Source organism: Bidens hawaiensis, unplaced genomic scaffold (assembly GCF_021521415.1).
Source record: "Bidens hawaiensis isolate Kalapana, Puna unplaced genomic scaffold, B.hawaiensis_p1.1 tig00016287_1, whole genome shotgun sequence".
NCBI lineage: Eukaryota > Viridiplantae > Streptophyta > Magnoliopsida > Asterales > Asteraceae > Bidens > Bidens hawaiensis.
In genome coordinates this window covers 420,994-441,828 of record NW_027492493.1, presented here as the reverse complement: position 1 = coordinate 441,828, position 20,835 = coordinate 420,994, and the positions used below count along the sequence as shown (strand labels likewise).

The 20,835-nt window shown below is 37.8% G+C and overlaps 1 protein-coding gene across 1 annotated transcript in view; it reads left to right on the top strand.

The window, feature by feature from the left end:
- LOC143551273 (protein TIC236, chloroplastic-like) overlaps positions 1-20,367 on the top strand; it is a 34,600-nt gene extending 14,233 nt beyond the window's left edge. The window contains 15 exon segments of the mRNA XM_077041741.1: positions 405-562; positions 642-1,038; positions 1,041-1,262; positions 4,065-4,124; positions 4,255-4,376; positions 8,629-8,881; positions 8,963-9,028; positions 9,134-9,265; positions 10,306-11,112; positions 12,224-12,504; positions 12,581-12,828; positions 12,928-13,175; positions 13,257-13,448; positions 19,767-20,039; positions 20,108-20,367. Of these exon segments, the coding sequence (XP_076897856.1) occupies positions 405-562; positions 642-1,038; positions 1,041-1,262; positions 4,065-4,124; positions 4,255-4,376; positions 8,629-8,881; positions 8,963-9,028; positions 9,134-9,265; positions 10,306-11,112; positions 12,224-12,504; positions 12,581-12,828; positions 12,928-13,175; positions 13,257-13,448; positions 19,767-20,039; positions 20,108-20,254 (3,606 nt within the window). The 3' untranslated portion in view covers positions 20,255-20,367.
- The last annotated feature ends 468 nt before the right edge of the window (positions 20,368-20,835 follow it).

Here is a 20,835-nt window from a genome sequence, read left to right as displayed (position 1 = left end):
GTTTGTTATTAAAAAGATATACTAAAAAATTATTTATAGATAATACTTATAACTTGTTAACTTTTAAACACTCAAAATTAAGAGTACCACCAAAGAAGTTTTATGTATAAGTGTATAACCAAATTAAGTCTTTTAACGTGTACAAGTAGTCTATGCATAAGGTACAAGTATCCTATGCAGGGAGTCACTTTAAATCAGAAATGTGCGCATCAAACCGCATTGTGCATTATGCGATTTAGAGCCCATCATCCTCGCATCATGGAATCACATCGCATTGTTTTATTTGATGCAATCTCATCAGCGCATCGCACATTATACGTTCCTAATGCACACATTTTAGAGCCAAACTTGGACATTTAACCTTTTTAATTTGAAACTTACCTGGATATTTCCTGCCTTTTCAGGGCGAGGTCGATGACACAGCTATGGATGTGAATTTTTCTGGGAGTTTATGTTTTGATAAGATAATGGATCAGTATGTTCCTGGTTATGAACATCTAGTACCCTTTAAGTTAGGGGATTTGAATGGAGAAACAAAACTCTCAGGCTCATTGCTCAAACCGTAAGGCCTCAACAACATTTTATTGTGCAATATTGTTATTATTTCTATATTATTATTGTTCTTATCATCATCATTGTAGGAGATTCGATATTAAGTGGACGGCACCAAAAGCTGAAGGATCATTTGGAGATGCGCGAGGAGATATGATCATATCTCATGATTTCATCACCATTAGTTCATCATCTGTTGCTTTTGAATTGTTTACAAAGGTTGAAACTTCATATCCTTATGAAAACTGGTTAGATAAAAAAGAGCTGGCAGTGATTATCGAAGGGGTGGAATTGAATTTACGCATGCGCGGCTTTGAGATTTTCAACTCGGTTTCCTCGTACGCGTTTGATTCATTACGTCCAATTCACCTTAAAGCGACTGGAAGAATCAAGTTTCAAGGAAAAGTTGTTAATCCTGCTGCCGAGGAGTCAAAGATTCTTGCTGGTGATGTTTCAATCATGGGCCTTAAGTTAAACCAGTTGTTGCTATGCTAGCTCCGCAGTTAGCCGGACAGCTCAACATTTCACCTGCATGCATTAAGTTGGATGCAACTGGTAGAGCAGATGAAAGTCTTTTAGTTGAAGTTATTGGACCTCTGCAATCTATTGCTGAGGACAACATAATAGGGACAAAGGTGTCATTTTCTCTTCTTAAGGGGCAGTTAAGGGCCAATGCTTGCTATCAACCTTTTCAGTCTATCAACCTAGAGGTACTTGCATACTTTCATATCTAGATCACCAATGAAGGTAATTAGATTATCTTCCAAGTTACCTCTGATAATTTCTGAAGAAATAAATTACAGATAGCCCTTACATATCATGCATATTAAATATGATTAAAAGTATATTAGTATGGCTAAAATAGGCATGTGAACGAACAGAACATTTAGTGAGCCGTTTGGTGGGAAGTTCGTTTATGTTTGGTTATTTCATAAATGAACAAACATGAGTAAACTTTTTTGTTCATTTAGGTAAATGAACGAACATGAGCACAGGCCACATTCGTTCATTTATGTTCGCGAACGTTCATTTGGGTTTGTTCATTTGTATATTCTCCTTTATTTAGTTAAATAAACGAACATGGACACAGCCACATGTTCATGAACGTGCATTTGGTTTTGTTCATTTACGTTTATTTATATATTCTCTTACTTTTTAGCATAATTATTAAAAGCGCACTGGGCGCATGCCTAGGCGCTAATTCAAGGCGCAGCGCAGGTAAAGCGCCTGGTGGCGGTCGAGGCGCGCTTCCAGCCAGATTCCGGCTAAAATCTAAAATTTCTGGCCAGATTCCGGCTAAAATTTGGAAATTCCGGCTTGAAATGGAGGAGAATTACCTGGAAGGAAGCGGAGGAGAGCCTTTGTGGTGTTCTCATTTTCTGTACATGGGTTTAAACTTTAAAGTATATAAAAGCTGCAACAAGTTCATTTTGTTTTATATTATAAAGTAGTACTGTAGTCAGTGGCGGATCCATAAATTTTCGCTACGGGGGGCACAAAATAGATTGGATAAAAAATGGGTCGGGTCAAAAAAGGCAGTGCCAATCCAACCCTTCTAGAGGCCCAAAACAGAATGAAATTACAAGGCCCTTTTCCTTGTAATTATGTTTGATTCACCTAATCCACACACAATATTAATTATGTTTGCTTCAAGAGTCATGACCTGGTCTAATTAAAAATACATTTAAAAACCTAACCGTCAATTCAATTTAACTTGTAGACTTTATGTCTATTTTCTCACAAATCATGTGCATACTTCATACTCACACAAAATCTCTCATCTTAAATAATATGCATTTTCAATAAGCTCATTACATCTAAATGAACTTAAACTTAAGTTACTTTCGATTAGTTCGATATATCTTAATGTTCGTTGAATAGTTTTCTCGGTTAAACATATATCATGACTAATATGGTTTGAAAACTATTTATAAAGATGGCGCAAATTGTCAATAAAATCATCGGCAAACAAGATAAATCGATCAAGAAGGTGACTCCCAAAACAAGTTCATTTACATTTCATCATATAGTTGAAGGGCATCATGAATCAAGCTATTAATTAAATCTATATTGATCAGTTAAGCCACTCTAGCACAAAAAAATGACTAATTATATCATACTAATTAGTTAAGAGTTCCAAATAAATAGCAAATATGAAGTCAATTTACACATACAAAACAATAAACACAACTGTATTATATATAAGAGGGTGAAAAAAACACCTTGTTTTTGTTTTACTTGTGAAGAAGACATCATCAATTCACCAACAAATAGACGATCAAATCAACAATTCCCTAAACAAGCAAACAATTAATCTTGAATAAATTATAAATTAAATTAAAATTAGGTTTTATCTAATCTAAACAAGTATTCACTAATTACCATGCACATGAAAGTTGGAACAATCTTCAAGAATGGGATGGCCCTGCTGGATGGAAGTTGAAATGACTCGAAGCAGGAGTAGCTGCCAGGGGAGGTAGCGACTAATAGCGGTCAGTGGCAGCAACAACCGGCGGGCAACGGCGGCAGTGTGGCGACACGATTAAAGCACAGAAGTTGAAAGTCGAGCGTCAAGGGGTGTTCCCTTCACGACTCACTATGCAATTGTGAATTCAAAATCAGAAATCAATCATTTGGGCCTTGGAATGGACGGTGGGCTTTGGTTTAGGATTAGACGGTGGGCATTTTGTAAAACACATAAAACTTAGGCAAATATTACACTATAACTTAGAAACGGACGGTGGGCCTTGGCCCACCCTGCTAATGCTGTGTATCCGCCCCTGACTGTAGTTGTGCACTGTTTGCAGCCCTGCTGCTAGTGTGCTACAGTAACCTTAAGATTACTTTTTTATAAATAATTATAGGTTAATTTAAATAAATGTTTAATTTTAAAATTATTTGTTATTGAACTTATTGTTTAATTTTTAAATTTTATGCGTATTAAATAATAGCTTTTGCTTTTTATATATAAATAATAGTATTATTTTTCTAATACATAAGATATTTTTAATTTATTTCATTTAAGTGCGCTTTTTTTTCTTAGGCCCTCGTTTTTTTTTGCGCTTTGCGCCTAGGCCCTAGGAGAGACCTAGCTTTTATAATTTAGTTTAGTTCAAGAAATTTAGATATCACACATTACAGCTTAGTAAATTTTTATCAACTTTTTAGGCCCAGTAGATAGATGTTCAGTATAATTCTAATTGGTGTTTGCTTAGTTATGTTCGTTTATGTTCTTTCATCTACTATGGTACTATGTTTGTTCGTTACTTCGTTTACATTCGTGAATTGTTCTTTTCTACAACTAACGATTTAACATAAACAAACACTAACAAGGAAACCATGACTGTTCAGTTGTTTGTGTTCAATCGTTTGTTCGGTTAAAGCTAAATGAATGAACATGAGCAGGCTCCGTTCATGTTCGTTCGGTTCACTTACAAGCCTAGTTTAATTTGGTTTTGTTGTATTCTTTTGATGTAAGTTTTCATTCACATGTATAACTTGTCTGCAATAAGGTCCGGCAATTACCACTTGATGAACTGGAGCTAGCTTCACTCAGAGGAATGTTACAAAGGGTAAGCTTGTTTTGTTCATTTTCATGTTTACTCAATAAACTAGCTAACATAGTTGGAAACCAACAAACATGTAAAATAAGTATTTATTACTTGCATGTAGCAAATTCTTACATGGTTGTATTTGTTGCAGGCAGAAATCCAAATTAATTTTCAAAAACAAAGAGGTCATGGAATCTTATCTCTTCTGCATCCAAAATTCAGCGGTGTGTTGGGAGAAGCTCTAGACATGGCTGCTAGATGGAGCGGTGACGTTGTTAGTACATAACCTCATAATTTCTTTCATTCTTTCAACTTCTTGCATGTGTGTATATATATATGTATATATAATAATAATACTAGGGCATATTATCAATCCTGTACGTATATATACGAAAAAATATCAATCAATCAATCATGCCCAGTAAAATCCCACCGACAGCAAAGCTATAGGTAGGGTCTGGGGAGGGTGGGATGTAGGCACACCGTACCTCTATCCAAAGGAATAAAGAGGTGGCTTCCAGAGAGACCCTCGGCTCTAAGTACATGTGTATGAAGCAAAATAAAGGAAAATAAAGCAAAATAAAGGAAATCAAAGTTTAACAGTAATATAAAAACTACTACTAATTATAATAATATTAATAATAAGATCACAGTTTAACAGCTATATAAAAGCTAATAATAATTATAATAATAATAATAATATATGTAAGGGAGATACCATTATGGTATGTGGCCTAAATAAGTTAAGTCTAAGCCCTAAGGTATTCAATTCTCTCTAAAAATCCTTAACTTTAATTCTACTTCTCCACGAATTCCTATCCTCAACCATGTCCTCGGAGAGGTTTAGGTCTATCAAATCATGCCTAATCCTCTCATCCCAAGTCAATTTCGGTCGTCCTCTACCCCTCCTCCCCTCTATAGTAATGTTTTCTACGGATCTAACAGGATTCGTCGTCTGTCTTCTCTTTACATGTCCAAACCATCTCAATCTCCACTCTCTTATCTTGTCTGCTATGTTTGCCACCCCTAATCTCTCGCGAAACACAACGTTTCTTATTCGGTCTAGCCTTGTGTGCCCACACATCCAACGTAGCATTCTCATTTCTGCTACCTCCATCTTCCGCACTTGTGCCTTCTTGATGGCCCAACAATCTGTTCCATATAGCATTGCAGGTCTAACTGCCACCCTATAGAATTTTCCCTTTAGTTTAGTCGGGAAACTCTTGTCGCACAATATACCTGTGGCAGCTTTCCATCTACACCATCCTACCTGAACTCGGTGGGTCACATCACTGTCTAATTCCCCATCGCTCTGTACAAAAGATCCTAAATACTTGAACTTCGTTACCTGCGGGACTACCTGCCCTTCAATTGTGATCTGTGTGTCTTCATTGTCGTTTATCCCACCAAAATCACAGTGGAGGTACTCCGTCTTAGATCGGCTAATCTTTAAACCTTTTGTCTCTAAGGTTGTTCGCCACTCCTCAAGCCTCATGTTTAGATCTTGTTTTTTCTCAGCAAGTAACACAATATCGTCTGCGAACATCATGCACCACGGGAGAGTCCCCTGAATCGACTTTGACAACTCATCCAAGACTACTGCAAAAAGAAACGGGCTCAACGCTGACCCCTGGTGAAGACCTACCTCTACAGGAAAGAAATCCGTATCCCCCACTGGCGCACGGACACTTGTTTCACTCCTGGTATACATATCCATAATTATCTCTATGTATTTCCTGGGCACTCTTCTACCCTCCAAGCACTCCCAGAGCACCTGTCGTGGCACACTGTCGTAGGCCTTTTCTAGGTCAATAAACACCATATGTAGATCACGCTTCTTCTCCCTATACTTTTCCATTAATCTTCTTATAAGGTGTATTGCCTCTGTGGTGGAACGCCCCGGCATGAAGCCAAATTGGTTGACCGTAACCTGAGTTTCTCGTCTAAGTCTACCCTCAATCACTCTTTCCCATAGCTTCATAGTATGACTTAGTAGTTTGATTCCTCGGTAGTTACCACAACATTGGGCGTCTCCTTTGTTCTTATAGATAGGAACTACAACGCTGCTCCTCCACTGGTCTGGCATCTTACCTGATTTGAGAATACTATTGAACAGAGTAGTTAACCACATGACTCCTTCCTCCCCCAGACACTTCCACACCTCGATGGGTATGTTGTCTGGGCCAACCGCCTTAGACCTTCCCATCCTCCTAAGTGCATCCTTCACCTCTTCCCGTGTGATCTGACGGCAGTAGCAGTTATTCGATTGTTGTCGTTGAAAGTTTGTGTTGTCATGTTCTTCTTGGAAAGCTGTCCCATTGTTAAAAAGATTGTGGAAGTAGGTTTGCCATCTTAGCTTGATGTCCTGCTCCTTGACCAGTACATGCCCATCTGTATCCTTTATGAACTTCACCGGTCATAGATCTTGCCTTCTACGCTCCCTGGCTTTGGCAATCTTAAACATAGCATGTTCCCCCTCTTTTGTTTCTAGACTTTCATACATCCGTTTAAAGGCCGCCTTCTTTGCTTCCGCCACTGCCTTCTTCGCCTCTATCTTGGCCGTTTTGTAGTTGTCCCTCAATTCCACTCGCTCCTCCTCATTCGTGCACCTCATTAGCTCCCTAAAACATCCTTGTTTGTCCCTTATCTTGTCTTGCACTGCGTCATTCCACCACCAAGACTCCTTATGCCCACTTGTCTTTCCTGTTGTGACCCCGAGAGTCTCCTTTGCTACTTGGATGATCTTTGTCTCCATAGCTTCTCATATATGAGTTGAGTCCCCATTTAGTCGAACCCGCGTATGCAGCATGAGTTTATCCTTAAACAGTAGGAGATTTTCATCCTTCAAATTTCCCCATCGAATTCTCGGTGTACCTTTCTTCTCTCGAACAGTCATCTTATTTCTGAAGGCTATATCTGTCACTAGTAGTCGATGTTGAGTCACAACTGCCTCCCCAGGTATGACTTTGCAGTCCTTCCACCACCGTCGGTCTCCTTGCCTCATCAAAAGGTAGTCAATTTGCGTGTCGCGTCCGCCACTGCTAAAAGTGATTAAATGAGAATCTTGTTTCGTAAAAAAAGAATTTATAATACCTAGGTCATGTGCCACATCAAACTCTAGCAGATCTGTTCCGGTCTCATTCCTATCACCAAAACCGAAACCCCCATGAACGGCTTGAAAACCATCGTTAGCCTTACCAATGTGTCCATTAAAATCACCTCCTATGCAAATCCTCTCCCCCCTAGGTATGCCCCCTACCACTGTGTCTAGGCAATCCCAAAATTCTCTCTTTTCCTGATCCCCTAGGCCTACATGAGGCGCGTAGGCGGAGACTACTGCCACTACTTCCTCTCCTAGTACTAATTTCAACACCATAATCCTGTTATTATGTCTTATCACCTCCACCACACTAGTGTGTATTTCCTTAGCCACTAGAAACCCCACTCCATTCCTAGCTCCATCAGACCCTGAGTACCACAGCTTATACCCATTACACTCAGCCCCTCTATGTCCTTTCCACTTAGTCTCCTGGAGGCATGCTATCTGAACCCTACGTCTTTTAAGCACATCTACCAATTCTAGCAACTTACCATTTAATGTTCCTACATTCCAAGAAGCCAAACGCAATATACGCTCCCTATCTTTACTCTTTCCTACACCCCTCGTTTCAGGACATGGTCTCAAGTAATAGTCATGGTTCCTACGCTCTATGGTAGCAACTAATCACACAAACACAAGCAATAGAACACCAAATCAATAATAATAATAATAATAGTAACAAAAACTAATAATAATAATAATAGTGTGTAGCAATAACAATAATAGTCAAGAGATCTTAAAATGAAAATAAACTCTAAAGATCCGGATCACGTATGTTCTAATGATAATAATAATAATACTAATAATAATAATAATAGTGAGAAAGGAACGAGTATACCGTGAAGATGATGAAGGCAGATACAGCTCAACCGGGAGAACACCGAGATATAACGAATCGAGCTAGACAACCCAACAAGGTGAACCAACAATTCCGGCGACTTTTACGGCGGCCGTGGGTGGTGACGCAGCGGCAGGAGGCGGCGCGACAGCAGATCCGGCAAGCTGTGAGATCGGCGGACAGGAGTGGCAGCACGCACCAGTGGTAGCAGCAAACAAATGAATTCCGGTGGCTGCAGCTCTTCGAAAATGGCGGCGGCGCGTCGGAAAAACAAATGACAGCACCGGCAGCTCAAGAGGGTTGCGGTGGTGGTGCTTGCGGTGGTTACAAGAATAATAATAGTTGACCAGATTTAGGTGATGAAATCCCAAATAAGGTAGAAATATGATAATTTTAAATACCCCTTTTTATCACCTGAGGTTAATGTATCAGCAGCCCAACTTCTGAGAACTGACTTTACGAAAAAATATAAATAAAGAAAATAAAAATAGCATATAGAAACTTACTTAAAAGTCCACGTTGCTGATTTCATGGATAAAATTGTGTATATGGAAATATGAAAAACTGAGTTGGTTGATAATTATGCAAATAACTGTTGAAAAGGCTGCTTTGAAACAAAGCAATAGCCAATACGAGCTTCAAGGTGAATATGTATTGCCTGGTTCACGAGACGGGAAAAAAGAAAGAGGAAGAAGAGGGAGTGATCTCGGGAGTGTGATATCTTCAATGGGTTGTTGGAGAATGAGGCTTGAGGTCCCTCGTGCTGAAATTGCTGAGATGCTTCCACTTGCTAGGCTTGTTTCTCGAACTACTGATCCAGCTCTTCAGTACAGATCAAGGGTCAACCCTAATTTATCAATGAATTTGAACCATATTTTGTTATTAGATATTTATCTTCTATTGTTGTCAACCAATTGGTAGGATCTGTTTATGCAAAGCATACAAGCAGTTGGGGTTGGGGCCGGAAGTCTCCAGAAGCTTCTTGAGGTAATTATTTGCAACCAGAATTAGTAATTTACTATTCACAAATTCTTATTGCATTCATTTTGTTCTTGAACAGTATTAATACATGAAATATGATTTCACTTGTAGGAAATCCGTGGGCATTCAACTCCAACAGATGAAGTTATTCTGGAAGAATTAAGTCTGCCAGGGTTAGCCGAGCTAAAAGGTCGTTGGGGTGGATCTTTAGATGCAAGTGGTGGAGGCAATGGCGACACAATGGTACATATATCATGTATTTATGTTCATGTATAATGCTTAGTTATGTTACAAGAAAGAACTTTTTATATCTTCTTGCTTATTGATTCGTTCTTACATGGTTATCTCTAGATAGTATACCCTGCCCTTCCAAATGCCACAATTACCCTTTTCAGTTGTTCCAAAACAATTTTCTATGCTTTCAATTTTGCATTTCCCATATAATATTTGTATTATGGATTTTGATCCTTGAGACTCCTTTACTTTTATTATTAGTCACATAATAGTTAAATGTTTGCCAATTTATACTTTGCAACTGTTGGACTGAGATAATATCTTTAAGCTGTCCGCTGGTCTGTATTTATTATGTGTCTGTGTATACAGCAATATAGCTTTGGGTTCTGTTAGAAAGCTTATTGATTACCATTAATCAAGGATAATTGATGGCCAAGATTAGTAGTGTCACATGGACAACCACTATGCTTTAGTTTTGGCATGGGTAAAAGGGCGATAGTCACCAATATGACTTATTTTTTCCCACCATTTTCTTAGACATTTTTTTTTAATTTTACAATACGTCGAGCATTTTTTAACCTTTAATCTGACTATAGTACTCTTATAATATTATAAAGTGCTTATTTATTTATTTATTTATTTTTTTAAGTGTGGTTAACTATGTCCGAACAGCAGTGCATCAGTATTGTGGCTTCACTGGCATGTTTTGTTTTATGCACTTACCCCCACCCCTGGAGTACGTGGCACACGTTTTCGTCACAATTGGATTTATAGCATAACTCTACCCTATATGTATGTGTGTGTGTATATTTATATATAGAATGAGTTTGGATCAAATACAAATTAAATTAACGTGCTAACTGTGAGAATCAAGTAGTGTAATTATATACAAAATAGTGTAATTATAGTGTAGTGTAATTACACTACTATGTATTTACATAATTACACTACTTAATTCTCACAGTTAGCACTTTAGTACTATAGTAGTAGTAACACTGATATATACTTTAGGTTGTCTGCAAATGTATAATCTTCTTTGAAATGTGCAGGCAGAATTTGATTTTCAAGGGGAGGAATGGGAGTGGGGAGCTTATAAAACTCAACGCGTCTTAGCAGCAGGTGCGTACAGCAATGATGACGGCTTACGCCTCGAGAAAATGTTCATTCTAAGAGACAATGCTACAATCCATGCTGATGGAACTTTGTTTGGCCCAAAAACCAATTTGCATTTTGCGGTTCTCAATTTTCCTGTCAGTCTAGTGCCTACTCTAGTCCAGGTTCTTGAATCATCTGCAAACGAAGGCGCTGTTCATTCATTGAGGCAAATTTTAGCACCAATAAAAGGCATACTTTACATGGAAGGTGATCTTAGAGGAAGTCTTAACAAACCTGAATGTGATGTGCAAGTAAGACTCCTTGATGGTGCCATTGGAGGCATTGATCTTGGTCGGGCTGAAATTGTTGCATCTTTGACATCGACTAGTCGGTTTCTGTTTAATGCAAAGTTTGAACCCATTATACAAAACGGTGATGTGCACGTTCAAGGAAGCGTGCCTCTTAATATTTTGATGGTACAAGATGAAGAAAGTATTGAAAAAGATGATAAAAAAAATGAAGAAGCGAGTTGGGCTCCATGGGGGGCTAAAGGTAAAAACGATGACAAGAAAGCAGCATCTTGGAATGAACAAGGTTGGGATACTAAGTTGGCTGAGTCGCTTAAAGGTTTACACTGGAACGTGCTAGATGTTGGTGAAGTTAGGGTTGATGCTGATGTTAAAGATGGTGGTATGATGTTGTTAACCGCTTTGTCTCCGTATGCTAACTGGCTCAACGGGAGTGCTGAAGTTATGCTTCAGGTTGTTACTTGTTTTTAGACCTAACATAATTGCACGAAAGGATTGTGGTTTGACCATATTGCAAGTTTGGTCACTAGATTTAAAAAGTTGCAAAGTTATTCTCAACATTTCTGAGAGGATTGCACATTTAGTCCCCAACGTAAGTCCCAGCTGGAATTTTGTTAGAAAAATGTTGTCATGTGGCATTCATGTGAAGGTAATTGTGTCTTTTCAAATTTGTAACCCTAATAAAATACCTTTTCAAACTCCAGAACTCCTAATGTTGACTTCATCACCCCCGATTATGCACCGAACCTTCCAAATTTGTAAAGACACAATTATCCTCACAGGAATGGCACATGACATCAACCTTTCCGCTAAAAACTAACTGTGAGGACTAAACATACAACCCTCTCACTAATGTTTGGACTAAGTTTGTAACTTTTACAATCCAAGGACCAAACCATAGTCACATAAATCACGGTACGCTTTGGTACGGGTATGCGGTTCGCTAGGCAAGACGAATTCGGTACGGAGGGGGTAAGTTCATTTCGGTACGAACCGGTACGGTGTACCACATAGTCCGGTTCGATATATGCCATTGAAACCAATTTATACAAGTTATTGCTAGAAATCAAGAACAAAGAAATTAATTATGCGCTTAATTGATTAGTGTGACAGCTATTAATTAGGGATGGGATCAAAGAGTCTATGTATTGGAACGTCTCCTTCCAGAAATCCCGCTTAATTTTTTGGCCTGCCAAATTTGGAACAAAAGAAAAACCCAAATCGAATTTAGGTTTAATTGGAACAGCGACCCAAACTCTATAAACCTCGATTTCATTAATAATTGGAACGGCGTACCGACTCTGATTGAATCAACGACTTCTGTTCTTGGTTCGTGAATTGAATCGACGATCGGAACGATAATGAATTCCGACCCGGTACATTTCGTACTAATACGAAATTCACGGCATACTGAGCGATTCTGTGACTATGGACCAAACTTGCAATATGGTCAAACTATAGGGACCATTTTGTGCAATTTCTCAAGACCTGATCTACATGTTTTATCTATAATATAATTCTTTAATGAGAGCATTTGTTTGTTTTTGTGGATATTTAATAACAGGTGAGAGGTACGGTTGAACAACCGATTGTTGATGGATCTGCATCTTTTCACAGGGCAACAATATCTTCACCTATACTTAGGAAACCACTAACACACTTTGGAGGCATCATACTCATGGATTCCAATAGGTTATGCATCAGATCTTTGGAAAGTAGGGTTAGCAGAAAAGGCAAACTGTTAGTAAAAGGTAACCTACCGTTAAGGACAACTGAAGCATCACTTGCTGATAAAATTGACTTGAAATGTGAAGTTTTGGAAGTTAGAGCAAAGAATATGTTAAGGCATGTAACAATATGCTTTCCACATTGTTTAATAAGTTGAATGCCTAACATTGACTTAATTTCCTTGGTTTTTTAGTGGTCAAGTGGACACCGAGTTGCAGATAACGGGTTCTATATTGCAGCCTAATATATCTGGAAACATCAAGTTGAGCCACGGAGAAGCTTATTTACCTCACGAAAAAGGCGCTGCTATGAACCGAGAAGCATCGGATACTTCAAGCATGCCAACTGGAGGATACAATCAAGTGGTTGCATCAAAATACGTTTCGCGTTTCTTAAATTTGAAACCCACGATATCAAACACATCATTTCAGCAACCTTCAGGTCTTGTTTCCATGCATAAATGTTTTTAGCTTTTTTATTATGTAACCCGTTAAAATACAACGCTAAAGAAACCTAAACCTTTAATGATTCTTTGTTTAGATAAAGAGGCTGAAGTGGTAGTTGTAAAAAAGGGAACGGGACATGTAAATAGTAAACCGAAGTTAGATATACAGCTGACTGACTTAAAGCTGGTTCTTGGTCCCGAGTTGAGGATAGTTTATCCTCTAATCCTCAATTTTGCTGTGAGTGGTGAGCTTGAATTGAATGGTGTGGCGGACCCCAAGTTATTAAAACCGAAAGGTGTTTTAATGTTTGAGAATGGTGATGTCAACCTTGTTGCAACACAGGTTAGACTTTACTTGTACTGTGCTTGAAGTTAATGTGCGCTTCTTTTTGTTAATTAATACAGTTATATGTTAATTAATTAGGTGAGGTTGAAGCGAGAGCATTTGAATACTGCCAAATTTGAAGCAGATAATGGTTTAGATCCAATGTTGGATTTAGCTTTGGTTGGATCCGAGTGGCAGTTCAGGATTCAAAGCCGAGCAACCAAATGGCAGGACAGTTTGGTTGTAACGTCGACACGTTCAGTTGAACAGGACGTTCTTTCACCCTCCGAGGTAATATTATTATTATGGGGCAGTTTCATATATACTCTTGCAAACATTGAAAATATCATATATATGCAAAACTAAAATTATCATATTTACCCTTACTAAGTAATTAAAATATCACATATACCCTTACAGAGTAGGTAAAACATCACGCATACCCTTACAAAGTAGCTAAAATATCATGTATACCCTTACAAAGTTGTTAAAAATATCACATATACCCATGCAAAACTAACATGATCATATATACCTTTACAAGGTAGTTATCATGTATACCCATGCAAAACTTAAAATTTTTATTTATTTATCTATACATGGTAATTGGAATATCATATATACCCTATTCATTAAAAACAGTTCCATAGATGACCGTTCTGACGAAAATTATTTTTCTTTAACTTAGATTTTTTTTTTCATTTACCCACTCTTAGGTTAAATATTTTTTTGAACTTAATATTTTTATTATTACTAATTGACAATAGTTTTCTCAAAATATTATATTTAACTTTCTTGCTTTATGTTTTAGCATACATGCATTATATACAAATAAAACAATTTTCATTTATAACATAGGTTAGGGTATAAACAAACCACATAATGTAAAGGGGTAGAATTGTATTAGGCAATTAAGTTTATTGTATGCATGTATTATATTAGAGGTGCTAGACTGCTAGAGTGTAAATGTATTCAGTATCTATATCCTATTGCAATCAGTTATTGACATACAATATACAAAATATGTTTACCAAGTTTATCTTGGTATCAGAACCTCCTAGGTTCTAACCCTAATATTGCCGCACCACCCCTCCTCTTTGGTGGAAATCAAACCACCACCCACAAATCGATCCAATGGCTCTTCTTGCTGCCTTTAATATCACCGAGAAAACTTCACACAATTCCCACAAATTCAGTTTTACCCTGTCACCTACAAACTATGGATATTGGAAGGCTATGATTTAGCCTTTTCTTGTTACAAATAATTTATTTGGCTATATAGACGGAACCATTCCTTGTCCATCAAAAACAATCCAGCAAATAACTTAAAAAGCCAAGGAGGGCACCTTTGCAGAGCCGCAACTAAACCCTAACTACACAAGATGGGTGGCAAATGATGCTCATGTCCGGGTACTGTTGATATCGACCATCTCAGAAGCTTCATTTCAACACGCTCAAGGTACTACTTCTTGAGTTTTATGGCATTCTCTTAAGAATGCTTATGCACCCAACATTTCCTCAAGGGAGTTTACCCTAAAAACACAACTCCTTAAGATTGCCATGAAGGGTGATGAGGAGACTAACTCAGCCTATCTTGCTAGGGCACCTAGCCAATATTGGTGAACCAATGAAAGGAAAAGAGTTGGTCATACTTGTCATCTCAGGTCTTCGGGACGAATGCAACAGTTTAAAAACCAATATCCTTGCAAGACAATTTCCCACAATCTTTTTAGAACTTCAGGGACTACTGTTTGATCTTGACTTCACGGTCAATAAGAATATTCCAGATATTGCACCCGTTCAAGCATTCACAACCGTTACAACTAGCAATAGCTTAACTGCTACCTTCGGTCTAACAGTTCCTCCACCTGAAACAATGCAAGCTCTTCAACATTTACTAAACTCGGCCAAGTAATACTCGTGGGCGGGGGCAAAACAACCGTCGTGGAGGACGTGGTAACTACAACAATAATCGTAATCAAGGAGGAAACAAAAGTCAATTCAGTTGGGCCTCAAACCAAAACACCATTTATGGAACGTGCAACATATGTGGTATTGGTCACATTCCATCACTGTGTCCTAATCGTGATCCCTCTACCTTTCGGGTGAACCAACCATCTGCCAACTATGCTGATTCTCGCTCACAAGTGTCTACCTCATGGCTTCCTAACACAAGTTCCAACTACCATGCTACACCAGATTTCTCAGTTTTCTATACTGATGAACCATACAATGGTAAGGACAATCTAACAATAATGGTTTACCCATCCTTCACGTTCACGTTGGTACCTCACACTTTTTTATTCACCAAATAAAACCTTCTCTCTTCAAAATATTCTTCATATTCTTGAAATTAAAAAGAATCTATTTTTTGTTCAAAAATTGTCTTGATAATGATGTTTTTTTTGAATTTTACTCTACTTTCTTTGCTGTGAAGGACAATTCTACATGCATTACCCTCCTCACGGGTCCAGGTAACGGTGGACTCTATTCCATAAGTCTTCCCAAGATTCAGTCATTACCAAAAGTCGCTTTCTCAACCACTCGCGCTTCTTCAACTACATGGCATCAAAGACTTGGTCATCCACATTCTTCTCTTCCTTGGGCATCATTCATCGCTTATCTTGTCCCCACATACAAGTGAACAAAATGGTATCGTTGAAAGACGTCAACTTCATGTGGTCAAAACCGGTCTTACTTTACTATCTCAATCCAATGTGCCACAACGGTTCTGGAACTTTGCGTTTGTCATATTGGTTTACTTAATCAATCGTATGCCATCTCGGGCTAATTCCAACACATCTCCTTTTGAGCTAGTATTCAAACACAAACCCGATTTCTCGTTCCTTCGAGTTTTTGGCTGCTAGTCTATCCACACCTCCGTCCTTATAAACACAAATTGGACTTCCGATCCACACCTTGTGTGTTTTTTGGATATAACATTTCGCACCACCGGTATCGTTGCTTTGACCCAATTTCCAAACGAATATACATTGACCGACATGTTCGGTTCAATGAAGAATACTTTCCCTTTCGTAATTAGCCCGCAGTTATTCCAAACCCGCCGTTTGTTAACTTGTATGTCTCATTCTACCCTAACCCCCCACCTTCGCAAACCGCACCATCTAAGTTGACCCAACCTCTCCACCATCCATTATGGCCTACAATGGACCTACAATGAACCACTATCCAATACTCCTCCCCAAACACCTATAGCCCTGCAACCATCATCCTCACCTCTACAAACTTATCAACGCCGACCTAGATATGCCTCCACCTCTAATTCACTTCCAACCAACCCGACCCAAATTCCACCTAGAACTTGACCTCCTGATTTACACCAAAACCCCAAGAAAACAAATTTTAACCCATCTTCATTTTCCTTTCATACAACTGTTGTTCCTTTAGAAACTGAACATTCCACCTTTACTGTTGCCAACAAAGATCCTCTTTGGCGTAAAGCCATTCGGCCTTAATGAGAAATGGTACGTGGTCTTTGGTTCTGCGAGTATCCATTGCTAATGTAGTCGATTGCAAGTGGGTTTACAAACTAAAAAGGGACCAAACAGGGGCTATCAAATGTTACAAAGCACGCCTCGTTGCTGAGGGTTTTTCGGTAACAACCGGGGATTGATTATCAGAAGAGTGACGACTATTAGTGTTGTTCTATCACTAGCTGTAACACAAAAATGGCCTTTAAGGCAACTCGATGTGCATAATGCCTTCTTACATGGTGATCTAAATGAAACTGTTTATCTGCAACAACTACCGGGTTTTGTTGACTTGACAAAATCAGATCACGTTTGCCTTCTTCACAAATCTTTATATGGATTGAAGCAGGCTCCTAGAGCCTGGTTACATCGATTATCGATTATTCAAGGCCCTTCATGCTCTTATGCTCTTGGACTTTAGGGCTCTAAAACAGATCCCTCATTGTTCATTTATTCAAACAAGGGCACATTATTATACATGCTGGTCTATGTTGATGACATAATATTGACAGGTAACAACCATAATGCTATTGATTTAGTAGTTAATAGTTTTAGACATGCCTTTGCAGTCCAGGACATGGGCAACATGTCATATTTTCTGGGAATTGAAATTATTCACCATGGTCATGACGTGATTCTATTACAAAAGAAATACATTCTTAAACTTCTTCAACGGGCAGGTCTTTCTAATGCTAAGCCGGTTTCGTCACCTATGGCCACTAATGCTAATCTCACCCTTGATGATAGTCCATCATTCGACAATCTGGTCGAATATCGTCCAGTGGTCTGCAACAACTACCGGGTTTTGTTGACTCGACAAAATCAGATCACGTTTGCCTTCTTCACAAATCTTTATATGGATTGAAGCAGGCTCCTAGAGCCTGGTTACATCGATTATCGATTATTCAAGGCCCTTCATGCTCTTATGCTCTTGGACTTTAGGGCTCTAAAACAGATCCCTCATTGTTCATTTATTCAAACAAGGGCACATTATTATACATGCTGGTCTATGTTGATGACATAATATTGACAGGTAACAACCATAATGCTATTGATTTAGTAGTTAATAGTTTTAGACATGCCTTTGCAGTCCAGGACATGGGCAACATGTCATATTTTCTGGGAATTGAAATTATTCACCATGGTCATGACGTGATTCTATTACAAAAGAAATACATTCTTAAACTTCTTCAACGGGCAGGTCTTTCTAATGCTAAGCCGGTTTCGTCACCTATGGCCACTAATGCTAATCTCACCCTTGATGATAGTCCATCATTCGACAATCTGGTCGAATATCGTCAGATAGTGGGTGCCCTTCAGTATGTTACCTGGTCCCATTCAGATATCGCTTTTGCAGTTAACAAAGTCTGCCAATTTATACACTCTCTCACTGATAATCAGTGGTCCGTAGTTAAAAGAATTTTTCGCTGCCTGCAAGGCACTGCTGATTATGGCTTACAGCTCGGACATGCTTCTGGCACACTCCTTCATGCCTATACCGAGTCAGCTTTTAATTCTCTAGGTGCTTTCTCTGATGCTGATTGGGCTGGTTGTTCGGACGATCGTCGATCCACCGAGGGATATGCTACTTATCTAGGTTCCAACCTAGTTTCATGGTATGCACGAAAACAAAGGACTCTCTCGGTCGTCCACTGAGTCGGAATGCGAGGCCTTGGCTGATACGATTGCTGAGCTAACCTGGCTTCAAATATTTCTACAAGAGCTTTGAATTCCGATTAAGTCGTACTTTATGATGTGATAATCTAGGTGCTTCGTGTCTTTCTGCGAATCATGTATTTCATGCACCTACAAAACATGTAGAAGTTGATCTTCACTTTGTCAGAGAGAAGGTTGCCCAACGGAAGCTTTTAGTTCAGTTTATCTCTACTAATGATCAGATAGAAGATGTGTTCACCAAGCCGCTATCTTCACAACGGTTTCTCTTATTACGGTCCAAGCTATTGGTCGCTCCCCGACCTTAGCTTGTGGGGGAATATTAGACAATTAAGTTTATTATATGCATGTATTATATTAATGTATTTAGTATTTATATCCCTATTGTAATCAGTTATTGACATACAATATACAAAATACGTTTACCAAGTTTGTCTTAATTTTTTATTATTACTCATGGACAAATAGTTTTCTCAAAATATTATATTAACTTTCTTGCTTTTAGTTTTAGCATACATGCATTATATACAAATAAAACAATTTCCGTCTATAACATAGATTAGGGTATAAACAAACCACATAATGTAAAGGGGTAGAAAATATATATATAGGGTTCGGATCAAATACAAATGAAATTAACGTGCTAAACGTGAGAATCAAGTAGAGTAATTATATATATGCAAGTAGAGTAATTATGTAATTACATCATAGAGTAATTATGTTAATCACATAATTATGTAATTACTCTATGATATAATCTGATATAATCACATAATTACTCTACTTGCATATATATAATTACTCTACTTGATTCTTACGTTTAGCACGTTAATTTTATTTTTACGTTAACCTTCTCCTATATATATATATAGGGTGAGGTACCTAAGAAAACTTTTTGCTTTGAGGAACATTTTGGGCCACAAAAAACCCCTTAAACCTTATAAATTATAAAAAAAAGTATAAAACGAAAAAAAATGAAAAATTTTAAAAAGTAAAAAAAACCAAAAAAAATTATTTTTCATCTCGATTTCATAAAAAAACCCCCTAATTATACACATATGTATCATTGTCTTTGATCTCGATTTACATAATGTACACACACATATGTATATTATCATTTATCTTAATTGTACATATGTGTATAAAAAAACATGTATAAAATTAATAGAATAAGTATTATACATATGTGTATAATTTTGTTAAACCGATATTTTTTTAATTTTTTTTTTACTTTTTTTATGAAAACGGAATGAAAAATAAAAATTTTTGGTTTTTTTATTTTCGCGTTTTTTTTTTGTGGTCCAAAATGGTTTTCAAAGTTTTCAATTTTAAAATGGTTCTCACATGATCCTAATCCTATATATATGTATGGTATTTTACTTTTGGTTGAGTATATATGATATGTTGGTTGGAAATGTGAACATTAATTGTTTTTGGTTGGAAGGCCGCTAGGGTATTTGAAAGTCAATTGGCGGAATCTATATTAGAAGGTGACGGTCAACTGGCGTTTAAAAAGCTTGCAACCGCAACACTTGAGACACTAATGCCAAGAATAGAAGGGAAAGGTGAATTTGGACATGCTAGATGGAGGCTTGTGTATGCACCACAGATACCTAGCCTGCTTTCGGTTGATCCAACCGTTGATCCACTTAAATCATTAGCCAGCAATATTTCATTTGGTACAGAAGTTGAAGTCCAGTTGGGGAAACGTCTTCAGGTTTGCTAAGGATATATTATTTTATTAAAAAAATAGGCATTATTTGATTTGGTGTTTGTTTGTTGCAGGCGTCTGTTGTGAGACAGATGAAGGATTCAGAGATGGCCATGCAGTGGACATTAATCTACCAGCTTACGAGCAGATTACGCCTTCTTTTACAGTCGGCTCCATCCAAGCGTATGCTTTTTGAATATTCCACCACCTCACAAGACTGACCGACAGACTTCCTTCATTATTTTGTTCCTCCAACACATGTTTATTATGTACATATGTGATTATTCTTTGGTTTTGACTGTTGGAGGTCGTAGTTTTTAGTCGTTAGAACGTGGTTAACTAGAAAAAACAGGGTTTTCATGCTAGTCAAATACATATGCATGCTTTGAACAACCAGGAATTTTTGTGATTCTCTGCTTATGGTATGTATGCTCACCAAGTGTGTGCAAGGTTTAAAAAGGTGGAAACGAGCCTCGAAGCGTTTTCCGTCAGACTCTCGAGGCGTAAGGCGGACAAAGGCGTAAGCCTCGAAACATGATTAAAATTTTTTAAATAAATATATATAATCTATAAAAATCACACTTTAACATAAAATAAACATAATGAATATTATAAAGCCTTATTTAATAATAAAACAAACATCATAAAAAAGTTCAATCGCTAATCTAATACAAAACAGACATCATAAAGTAGTTTTTTGTTTGTGTCTATGTCGTTGTGAAAGGAGTCACACAAATTAAACCCTAACCATTATACAGTGAAATGATGATGTTTTCTAAGTCCACAAACAGTAAAGGTTGGG